This window comes from Neltuma alba, unplaced genomic scaffold (genome assembly GCF_004799145.2).
Source record: "Neltuma alba isolate B1F8T4 unplaced genomic scaffold, ASM479914v2 tig00011916_pilon, whole genome shotgun sequence".
Classification (NCBI taxonomy): domain Eukaryota; kingdom Viridiplantae; phylum Streptophyta; class Magnoliopsida; order Fabales; family Fabaceae; genus Neltuma; species Neltuma alba.
The window spans coordinates 1,097,628-1,109,775 of NW_021636509.1; the positions used below are offsets into that span (position 1 = coordinate 1,097,628).

Genomic DNA, 12,148 nt, shown 5'->3' on the forward strand with positions numbered 1-12,148 from the left:
TATTATTCTTCTCTCACTTATTTGATGATGGTTAAAGGAGTATCATAGGGGTAATTTAGAAAAAATTAGTAAATATGAGAAATAGGTTTATATTTAGGACTAAAATTAAGTTAATAATTAGATCTTATATTAAGGACCGGAGGAGCAGTAGGACATGTCAATCACTTCTAGATCTTAGGGTATATTTTAGAAAATATCAATCATCTTAGTTCCTATTATATGTTTGAACATTTTTTTTTTTTTACCAGCATATGTTTGAACATTTAAAAGGCATCATAAGGTATTGATTAAATATTTTTATACCTCTCCTATTTGAAGTCATTAGCAATGAGATGATGTACTGCAAGTTTGAAATTTTTTGGAAATTTATTTTATTTTGAAATAAAATTAATGAGTTCACCACCTCTCATCAATTCTGGTGTGATGGACGTGTCTTTAGTAAGATGGGAGGGAGGATACCAATTTCCTTTTCTTTTGGAAGTGTTTATTCCACGTCATTTCTAGCTTGCCAAAGTTACTTTTCTAGGGCTTAATCTTGGGGTGCATAATTTCATTAAATACATGCCAAGATCCAATAAATAAATATGGCAAAAAAAAAATATCGAACATTAATAACATTAATGAACAATTTATCAATCCAAAGAAACATTTGTTATTTGCTTTTCCATGTGAACGAAGTGATTATGGATGTTTAGACAACGCTCGCGTAGAACATTAAACATCCAACTCCTATATGCATCATACTTTTATCTCTTCCTTTAAAAATACTATCCCTTCATTAAAATTAGTTAAATATTTATTTATAACAATTATACTGGAAGATTTAGACTGGTTTGAGAGGCAAATAGGTTCTCTTCTACCGTCTTGTTATGGGGTGCGCAAGCTTTCATTGACCCAAAACTCTCGATTAACCTCATCATGACATGAAACCACTTGCAACTGCCATTGCTGATCCTAGGGGATTAAGATTCTGTATTTAGAACTAAAATAAATTTTTTGTTTAGATTTTACATTTAAGATCAAAAATAGTATTTCTTTTAAGACTAAAATATACTTTTAGTCTTTTAACTTTACATAAGGTTTCATTTTTGTCCCTTAACTTTAAAAAGTAAACTTTTAGTTCTCTAATCCTAAAACCGGTCATAAAAAATAATGATATTAAGGTCTTAAATGCTGATAAAACATTACTAAATACTAAAATATTAAGTTAAAATTTCAAAACAACCATAATTGTTATAAAAATTATCATTTAAGACTAACAATTTTAGGGTTAAAGGACTAAAAGTATACTTTTTAAAGTTAAGGAATCAAACTAAAATCTTACATAAAATTAAAGGACTAAATGTATGCTTCAGTCTTCTTCTAATCTTAAACGTAGGAGCTAAATAATTAATTTAAAAAGATTAAAAAATTTTCTTAAAGTTGGTTTTATGGGGAAAAAAAGTGTGCTGTTTTTCTAAAATGAATTTTTTAATCATTTTCATTGAAAACTATTTCATTATTGAAAAGCTCTCTTAAAATGCATAATCATTAAGGAGAGTTTAGGAAAAAAAATACTGCTCCTTTAGTTCTTATTTTAAGGATTTTTGGCATGTTTTATAATATAACATGTCCTTTTTTTTTTTTTTTGCCATCATAACATGTTTTGTTTAAAAACATTAATTTTTTTCACCTAGTATCCCTAACTATAAAACTTCCCAACTAATTAACCAAAATTTTCTGAGTAATGACTTTTTATTAAGGATAATTTTGATATTTTATAAGAAATAACTAATTTCAACTAATTTCATTACTTCCTCCATTCCTTTTTATAAAATACAACCTATGATAAAAAAAATTTATTTAAAATTTGTTAAAGACAATAAATATGTAAAAATGTAACTTCTTTTTTAAAAACATTCTTATTCATGAAAAATATGGTGACGGAGAGAATGAGTGAAAAAAGAGATGAGAAAGACATGTAATTAATTAAGAGTAAAAATAAAAGATACGTTAAATGTTTAAATATATACAAAGTATAGTTTATAAAAAGCAACATACCCATTCAAAAAAATTTTGTAGCTTACGAAAAGCAAAGCATGGAAGAATTTATATAAAACCAATAGAATTTTTTTCCTTACAAACTCTTATATTTATCACATAAGAGAGTGCAGTGATATTTTACTCTCTATTCCTTAGTATAGAACTTAATTAGAGAATTAATATTGATCCTATATGTAAGATATATTTCACATATTTTTTAATTTTTTTCTAAATTAATTCTAACAATAATCAAATAGGAAAGAAAGGAAAAGAATTAAGAAATATACTTAGGGTGTTTAGAAAAAAACATCATATTAATTGATTTAACTAATATTATTAATCTACTCAAATTAGTTAATTAGGTGCAGATGGGTATATCTTTTATCGGATCTTATTCATAAAACTTAAAACTTACAAACAATTTGTCAGTCTTAAATATCACCAAAGCCAGACCCAAGTCGCTACTATGTTTTTTAATTTACAAATGTCGCTTATGTTTTTACTCCTCCGGTCTTTAATATAAGACCCATTTAACTAGTTTGATTAGATTAAGGAAGTTAGGTAAGTTAGTTAATTATAAGAAAAGTGACACATTTTTCCTAAAACACCATAATCATTTTTCTTAATACTTTCTCTCCCTCTTCTACTTGATTATGGTTGAGGGAGTATCTATAGGGGTAATTAGAAAAAATTGATAAATATGAGAAATGAGTCTTATATTTAGAACCAAAACCAACTTAAGAATTGGGTCCTATATTAAGGACCGGAGGAGTATTCTATTCTTATTCATAATCCGTCGGCAAGGGTATAGCAAATATTTTTATCCGCAGAGTACATGAACTGACTCATTTTACAAATAGGATATGTGACTTTTTATTTTGTTTTGGAACAACATTTTAAGCAATCGAGCAGCTCCTAATATGGCATCAGAAAATGGAACAAAGCTTGAAATGAAATGTAGAAATTAATTAATTTTTTTAAAAAAAAATCAGACAGATAATAAACGAGACTTTCCCATTTTAACATTCTACATTTACCAAATTCCCATTCAATTTAAATGAAAGCAACATTGGTTAATGCGTCTCAGCCATTGATCCACTCCCATTTAATCCACGATCCAAGCCTTCGATGCTGCATATATTGAAAATCAATTTATTGAAAATCAGATCAATTATTGAATAAAGTACATTTTGAATTTAAAAATAAGTTAGATTAGAGGTTTCAGTTTAGTTTCTTCACTTAATTAGTTCTTAAGTTATTTCTTAACTAGTCTTAAATGATAATTTTAACAGTTATTGTTGTTTTGAAAATCAAAGTTAACATGCCAGCATTTAAAAAATAAAATCTTATGTGAGGTTAAAAGATGAATTAAAAGTAAACTTTTGTAGTCAACAAAATGTAAAGTTATGCATTAAATGGTCTCCTTGTTGAATTAATTAAATAAATAAAATGGTGTATTAGGCAAAAGTGGATGTGATGACCCCTTATATTTTGAATCAAATCTAGATTAAATTGCTCTATTCTTAAAATACACACTATACCTTTTGTCAAATCTAAATTATTTATCTCACCTTAAATTTTGACTTGAAACAATTCAGAACAGGGGAATCTATATATATATATATATATATATATATTTTCCTTGTAACAATTTAATCAGTAGACCCCCTTTCTCTCTTCTTTTCTAATTATATGATATTGGTTTGGCCAAAAAAAAATTAACAAAAATTATATGATATTTGATATGATTAAGTTGGATTCCACAAGCTCTATATGAAGGAAAGCCCTCTACCTTGAAAGGGTTTTGTTTAGAAAGTACTCATCCAGTGTTAAATATAAAATTTATTTTATAATATAAATTATACTATAAAATAAGTCTTATATTTATTATCAGAACAGTACGAGTTATTTTTCTTAACCCATTAATCAAATTCTACTTTCTTTTTAAAGTTCAACAATTAAAATGCAACGGAGTCAACCAAGATGCACTGAGTGTTCAGAGATTGAGTTTTGCCTAACTCGAAGCTATCGGGATTTAAAAAAAAAAAAAAACCCAATTTTCCCTAAAATTAAAAACATAAAAAAAATTATAAATTATAAATAAAAATTCACCTTGAGTTGAGATTTTCCCGTCTCCATCAAAACCAGCAGCCCAAAAGAAATACCCACGAAGCCCAAAAGCCTGAGCTGCTCCAACCTTCGCCGTCACAGTTAGTGCATTATCGTAACTAATCCAAGAGGTTCCCGAATAAGAATACACTGACACCGTGTCCACGTCATGCACCACCCTGGCACCCGTTCGCCTATTAAACTCCTCCACTTGGAAGTACGCCATTGCACCATTCCCTGGGCCCTTCCCAACAGCTGGCGCCCCGATTCCATGCAGATTGGGGTCCTTGAGCTCCCACGTTCTCCCATAAAGAGGTATGCCCATAGTAATCTTGCGGGGGGATAGCCCGGCCCGGATCCACGACCGAAGCCCGTATACGGTGTTTACATTGCTTCTCGGGTTAAATAATGAAGCTAAAGGCCCGGTCTTGTTACTCCACGCCCCGTTATAATCGTAGGACATTACGTTGATCCAGTCCATATTGCTGTTGATTGAAGCCACCGGGTATGTGCGGGCGGTGAGGGATAGGAAGAAATCGACGGCGAAATACATGGCAGCGGTAAGAAGCAGTGGTGGCTGGCCTCTGCTTTTGGCGTCGTCGAGAATTGCGCTGCGCCAGTCTCGGAGTAGTAGGCCTAAGTGATCCATTTCTGTGGAAGTTTGCGGGAATTCCCAATCTAGGTCAAGCCCATCGAAGCCGAAATTTCTTGCTACCTCAATGGCGGAATTTATGAAGGTTTCTCGTGAAGTATGGTTAGAGGCGATTTTAGCAAACACGGCGCGGTTACTGCCTGCTCCACCGATGGAGAGGAGGGTTTTTAGGGGAGGGGTCTTGGTGCTGAGGCTACTCGTGAATCTCGAGAGGCTTTCGGCCGTTGAATTTGAAACTTGTAATTTGTATGTGATGCTGTTTGGCACAAGGAAAGCGTAGTAGATGTGAGTGTACAACGATGAGTTTATGGCTGAAGCAGGGAAGATCGATTGCTCAAACCAGTAAGCAGCTTTCACCACTGAAGTTGAATTGGATAACGCCGTCGTGCTTCTGGAGGTCACTGCCAAGAGAACTGCGATGAGAAGGAAATTTGTAAAGTTTATTATTGCCGCCATGGTTTGGCTACGGAGTTTTGTGTTGATGGGCAAGGCTAGCTTCTTGAGGTCTCTATATAAAGACTAAGGAGGTTTGAATTCCGAAGAATTGTTGCATGACATGACGTGTTCTCTTCTTGGTCTGAGGAGTTTATCCATGAATATAACTGACTAAAATATACTTCATCCTCCGTTCTAAATATAAAAGTTACTAAACTATTTTAAGGGAAAAAAAAAATAAATATATGAAAGAAAAAATATATTGAGATTTTATATTTAGAATTAAAATAAAAGTCAAACAGAATTCTATATTAAGAATAGGAGATAATATGAATTAAGTTATTAGTTATAGCTGTCATCATATGCAGAAATTGGTTGTTTTACCTTAAAAGATTCTTTTTGAAGTCTGTCTTGTATGAATTGTGGTTGCACAAGGCTAGACAAGTGTGAGGAACTTCACAAGGCCGTCCGTGGTGACCCTTTAGTGTTAGTTTGATCCATCTGAACAAGTATGCCGGGGGAATTTTTAATTGAGCTTGCCCTTTGAAATGTTAAATCCTGAACTGAATGACCTGTCAAATGTGGTTGCATTTTCCGGAAGTCCAAGGGGCTAAACGATGGATGTAAGCATATATTTTAACATTTTACTAGAAATTGCACGGTTTGACGTGAATATTTTAATTGAATTTTGGCCAGAAACAGGGATAGGAATAGACTCAAGAATAAAGATTTGTAAAACGACCGAAACAGGCCTTTCCGGGCTGCAGTAATTGATTAATGTATAGCGAATTCTATTCAGTTGTCAGAAGGCATGTTTCGATGCAGAGTAAACAATTATTGGAAGTAATTTATGTTTGACTTGCATGATTGCACCTATTTTTCCGCCTTTGATTTTGGACTGAACGCATCAGATATACTTTATGAATTTGTTTAGATCAACATTGATTTTCTTACATTAAATTTCAGGTTGGTCTTTGCTCATTCAAAGGGTGATGAAACAAAAGTTATAAAATCTATACACGGTTGCTCTTGGGATCGGCCAAGCAAACTTCCAAGAACAATCCAACTTGTATAAATATAAAGAAACTTCATTTCATTATCTTGCTTCGATGTAGCTTGACCAGGTTAGCCAATTGCTTATTTATGAAAGTCTAAGCTGTTTTCATTCATGGCTATATTAGAATATTATATTGTTAGTGCTAGTTTGTGTTAAACAACTCCAATGTTCAACGAGGTGGTACGAAGAACTTGTTCGGCTATTTGCTTTGCTTATAAGCATAGGAGGTTATGGCAATTCTACAATTTGCAAATTATTTTATTTTGTGGGAAATAGATAACTTGATCTTTACTTGAAGTCGTTTGTTTTTTTAATCAAAATATGAACATATAGGCTTCCTGTCATGGACAGATCTAGAAGTGATTACTTGGGAGGTGAAAATTAAATTAGCATGTTAATTAATGCAAAAATATACTACTACCTCTTGTTTCTAATATAAAACCCAATTGACTAATTTGGAGATAATAAAAAGGCTAAATAAATTATTTTAAAGTATTTATATTTATTATTTTTTTCCAAACTAATTTGTTTTACTTATAAACTAATATAATATAATGATACATATAAGTATTTGGAGAGATCATGAAACATATGTTATAATTAAGTAATTTATTTAATCATTTTAATTTTCTCAAAATAATCAACTGGTTTTTAATTTTATATTAAAAACCTGAGGTAGGATTAACATATGCCACATACTTTTGTTTTTAGATTTTTGAACTTTAGCAATTTTTTTAATATAGGAAAATTCATCTATATGAGTCTCTTAGTAATCTCTTTACTATATAAGTAGTCATGCAATTTGCATGAATTCTCATCTCTATTCCTAAACTTATTATTTATGACATTTACAGTTGAAAATGATTTCTCGTTTGTTGTATTTGAAATTAGTAGAATTAATGATAACCAAAGCAAATGATAGTCAGATGATATACAAGATTTATTTAAAAATTTTGGTGATGGTTCGCATGATTGAGAGATTGTTGAGATGTTTTTGAAATTAGGATATTGAGAAATGTCGACCTCTTAATATTGTTGCTTGTATGTTGAAACGTAGCTTCTCTTCTTAAGTGAAATCTCTATACCAATTTACAAATATGATCATAACTTGTAATCATCTGTTAGAATTAAATGTCAATCACTCCACTGGGGTCTCTGATTCATTTTTGGTGATTGAGCGTTTATGGTAGATTCGTAGCGATGAACAAGTTATCATGATAATGATGCTCATTTCAAACATGTTCAAGATTTGAAAGAGGTTTACCTCGTCCAGGTGTTTCTGTGCTTAAAAACACGTCAAATATCTATATGATGCTTTGGATAGAAAGATATATTCTCTCCATTCGAAATTACTCTTTCAGTCCTTAATATAAGACCCATTTAACTAATTTGATTAGATTAAGGAAGCTAGGTATGTTAGTTAATTATAAGAAAAGTGATACATTTTTTTTAAAATACTATAATCATTTTTCTTAATACCTCCTCTCTCTTCTACTTGATTATGGTTGAGAGAGTATCTATAGAGGTAATTTAGAGAAAATTAATAAATATAATAAATGGGTCTTATATTTAGAATCAAAACCAACTCAAGAATTGAGTCCTATATTAAAGACTAGAGGAGTACAAGACATTTTTTGCTAACTTCCACCCCTCAAGAAAATAGTCAAACATCATTAAAACTTGCCTAATCTTTTTATGTCTACCCTTATTTAATGGGTAATTTAATCACAAATAAATTACAAAAATGTCTTATATTTTTTAGGTACGGAAAGAGTAGAAAAATGTCTTATAATTTCCAGCAGTGGGGGGCGTAGCTTGTAAAATTTTTGCAATCAGATTTTTTTTGTTTTAATATTAACCTTTTTCAGTGATAGATGCCAAATTTTGAGAATGAAAAAAAAATAAAAAGATGCCAAAGTTTTCAACTCATGTCTTAACCTTTATTTTACTACCTACATTCTTTCTCTGTCAGGATCTCCTTAGAGCTGCATTGAATTGTACGTGCCACCGTCCTGCTGCTTGAAGATGAAGAGGAAGATGAACAAATCTTTACATAAAAATGTGTTTCATTTTTTTTTTTTCAAAAGAAAGGGAAAAGAAAAAGAGGGGCGGGGGGGTAAGGAGTGGGTTAAAAAGGATAGAAAAAGCTTGCGGAATCAGAAGAGTTTTCGGAGCATGAATTTAAAGTCAGGTTATATTTCAAAAATTTATAAGCTACATCAATGTTGTTACCAAAAACCAAAAAAATATTAATGCTAGATGTGAGATTTTAGAAGCCTGCTCTGGTCAAAAAAAAAAAAGATTTTAGAAGCCTGCGAATCACTTGGGTATTGATTTACGAAAGATTTAGTGAAATAACTTGTTCTTCGGACCAAACACCTTTTTTCTTTTTTTCTTTTTGGGGTCAGATCAGATTAAGCACCTTTTGGAACACAAATTATAATTGTAAAAACTATGTTTTCCCAAATTATAATAATCAAGATAATGATTTATTTATTGAGATTATAAAAGATGTAGGGAAAATTTTGTTAAGGACTACCTTAGACAATTTATTTCAAAGAGCCTTTTTATAATTCTGAAATATTATTTCTGTGCAAAAAGGAAAAAATGAAATAAATTTAAGAATAAAAAAATGCTATTACCGCTCATGATACTTCTTTTGTAATTTGAAAATAAAAAGACCAAAATTTCTGACAACTTTCCTCTCTCACTTTGCATAACGTGCTCCCAAAAATTTAACCCACCAAACAGTTCCCTCTATCAACCTATGAAAACCATCAGACTTGCCATCCAAACTCTTTCTTCACTCACTCTGAAATCTCACTCACACACTCTTCCCTTTCTCAATCGCACTAGCTGTGGCACTCTGAAAAGTTGTGAAAGTCGTTCAGACGATTCATTATCATTTGTTGCGCTAGTTTTCTCAGTCTCAAAACTCGCATTTGTTATTAAGCTTAAATGGATTTGTTATTTATTGAATACAAAAAGCCTTTGTTCTGTGAGATACTTGATTATAGCTTATTGTAGTAGTAGTGGGTATCTTGTCTGGCATATTTATAAATTTGAGAATCTTGTTGCTTGAGTGGGTGATATGAAAGCTCTAATATTGTAAAAATATGTATTTGTATTATAAATTTGCAAATTCGAGTTATCTAGGAAAAAGGCAATTTGATGTTGTGAAAACTTATATTTCTGGTGTCAATCCGCAAATTCCTATTGTAAACGGTGTTTAATTATTAAAAGTTGATTGAAATTGATACTTGAGTTATGTGCGACTACGAATTATAAATGGCCAGCGGTAGTTAAAAAAACAATTATTTTGCATTTTTCATGTGAGAGGTGAATTTGTGAAAAACTTACAACCACCATTGAGTACTCGCCTTCCTCGAAGGTCTAGAACTAGAAAGATAAGATTGAATCACAATTCTAGTAGAAGAAAGTATATCATTGCTTAATATGTGTTGAAGCTAGTCACACTAGAAAAACTTGTAATAACCCAAACCCTATGTGATTTTATTGTAGAAAATAGTCTTTTTTTTTTTAATATACAGCTATTTTTGTACATGAATGAACATCAATATGTATTTTTGGATTGGTTAAGGAAGTAGCTACGACAACCCATTTGGTATTTTTGGTGATGGGTTGGAATCTATTTTGCATAGTGATGTGATAGTTAAAAAATTCCATGATAGTACTTGATGATAAACTATCCCAAATACTGCACTAAAATTGGCTGGCAACAATATAAATGTATGAAAAACTTTGTCTACTCACGAATGGACATATTTCTATTGCTGGTATGTATCCCTATTACAAATTACCTAATTCTAATTGGGAATGAAATATCCAGACTTATGCATGAGCTTTCTCTTTTAAATACTCTACTTGCGAATGGAGGATATGTAGTTAGTAACGTGCATATTCTTGTTACAAATTTTCTAATTCTAGCTATAAATAAACAATTGCTCTCACAATTATGATCAATTTGTCAATTCAACTAGCTCACTTGCAAATGAACGTGTTCTTATTTTTAATATACACATTCTTATTGCACATTCTGTATTTTCACTTATGAATGAACACTCGCTCCCAAAATTGTGATCAATTTGTCAATTCAACTAGTTCACTTGCAAATAACGTGTTCTTGTTGTTAACACGTGTTCATATTGCAAATTCTCTATTTTTAGTTGTGAATGAATATTTGCTCCCAGAATTGTGATCAATTTATCAATTCAACTAGCTTACTTACAAATAGACAAGTTCTTGTTGTTAATATACGTATTCTTATTGCAAATTTCCTAATTCCAATTGTGAATAAATACTCACTCCTAGACTTGTGATCAATTTGTTAATTCAACTAACTCACTTACAAATGGAAGTGTTGTTATTGTTAATATACATATTCTGGTTACAAATTTTCTAATTTCAGTTACAAATAGGTCCTCCTAGACTTGTGAATCATTCAACTTCTTCAATTCAACTACCTCATTTGCAAATGGATATATTGTTGTTGTTAATTTACGTATGCGTGTTGCAGATTTTTTAATTCCAGTTGCAAATAGAAGCTCCCAAACTTGTGAATCATGTTCAACTTCTTCAATTCAACTACCTCACTTGCAAATGGACGTGTTGCTGTTGTTCATACATGTATGTGTGTTGCAAATTTTCTAATTTTAGTTACAAATATGTCATCCTAAACTTGTGAATCAACATGTCCAACTTTTTAAATTAGATGAGTCTACTTACAAATAGATAAGTTTTTATTGTTAATATGCGTATCCGTGTTGTAAATTACCTAATTTCACTTGTAAATAATCTCTCTAGACTTGTTATTTTATCATGTTCAACTTTTTAGTTACATTAGCTCATTTGCAAAGAAACGAGTTTTTCTAATAAATCAATTTATCCCTGTTGCAAATTTCATAATTTCAATTGTTAATAATACATTACATACTTGTAAATTGGTGGAAAAAGACTAAAAATTATAATTAATTGGCATGCAACATGCTTATAATATATATTCTCTAAAAAGAAAATTGTGCAAATTCTTTATACACAACTTTTAACATAGTCTCAAGTAGCTTAAATTACATGTCGAATAAAAAACATAACAATTTGCTATGTCATCATTTTCTTTTTAGTTGTGTCTTTATCTGTTGTAGTTTCGCAATAGCAACTAACTTCATATTTCTTTTATGCGAGAAGTTACTAACTTCACTTGTAAATAAACTAATCTCTGTTATCAATATCCTAATTGTATACAGTTACAACAGGAATTTGCTAATCAACAATAAAAATACAAGTTTTCACAGCACCAAATTGTCATTTTCCTAGACAACTCAAATTTCCAAATTTCCAAATTTACAATACAAATACATATTTTGACAACATCAAAGCTTTCATATCACCCATTCAAGCAATAAAATTCTCAAATTTATAAATATGCCAAACAAGATACCCGTTATTACTACAATAAGCAATAATCAAGTATCCCACAGAACAAAGACTTTTCATATTCGAGAAATAATAGATCCATTCAAGCCTAATAACATATCTATATGTGAGTTTTGAGAGTGAGAGAACCAGCACAATGGGCTACTATGAATCTTCTTTAGACGACTTCCGCAACTTTTTAAAGTGTCATAACTAGCAAACAGACAATGAGTTCTAAGAGTGCACAAGGGAAGAGTGTGCGAGTGAGATTTCAGAGTGAGAGAGGGAAGAGTTTGGGGGGCATGTCTGATAGCTTTCGCAGAATAGGAGAAAGAAATGTTTGGTGGGTCAGATTTTTGGGAGCATGTAATGCAAAGGTGAGAGAGGGAAGTTGTTTTGAAATTTTAGCCCTTCTATTTTCAAATTTTTCAAGAAGTATT

The 12,148-nt window shown here is 31.0% G+C and overlaps 1 protein-coding gene and 1 long non-coding RNA gene across 2 annotated transcripts; one reads left to right on the forward strand and one right to left on the reverse strand.

The window, feature by feature from the left end:
* Positions 1–2,994: 2,994 nt before the first annotated feature.
* Positions 2,995–5,392, reverse strand: LOC114719417 (class V chitinase CHIT5b-like). Its single transcript, XM_028904912.1, has 2 exons — positions 4,135–5,392; positions 2,995–3,153 (listed from the first exon to the last, which is right to left on the reverse strand). Exons 1-2 carry the CDS (start codon positions 5,237–5,239, stop codon positions 3,128–3,130), a joined length of 1,131 nt encoding a protein of 376 aa, XP_028760745.1. The 5' UTR covers positions 5,240–5,392; the 3' UTR covers positions 2,995–3,127.
* Positions 5,235–8,545, forward strand: LOC114719419 (uncharacterized). The gene is made up of 3 exons (XR_003737906.1): positions 5,235–5,310; positions 6,185–6,342; positions 8,248–8,545. It is a non-coding gene; the product is annotated as an uncharacterized LOC114719419 (long non-coding RNA).
* The last annotated feature ends 3,603 nt before the right edge of the window (positions 8,546–12,148 follow it).

Excerpts from the sequence above, each read along its gene's own strand:
- LOC114719417 (XM_028904912.1), bottom strand. The coding sequence starts at position 5,239 with ATGGCGGCAATAATAAACTTTACAAATTTCCTTCTCATCGCAGTTCTC. Across the intron at positions 3,154-4,134 it reads CGGGAAAATCTCAACTCAAG|CATCGAAGGCTTGGATCGTG; the intron begins GTGAATTTTTAT and ends CAATATATGCAG.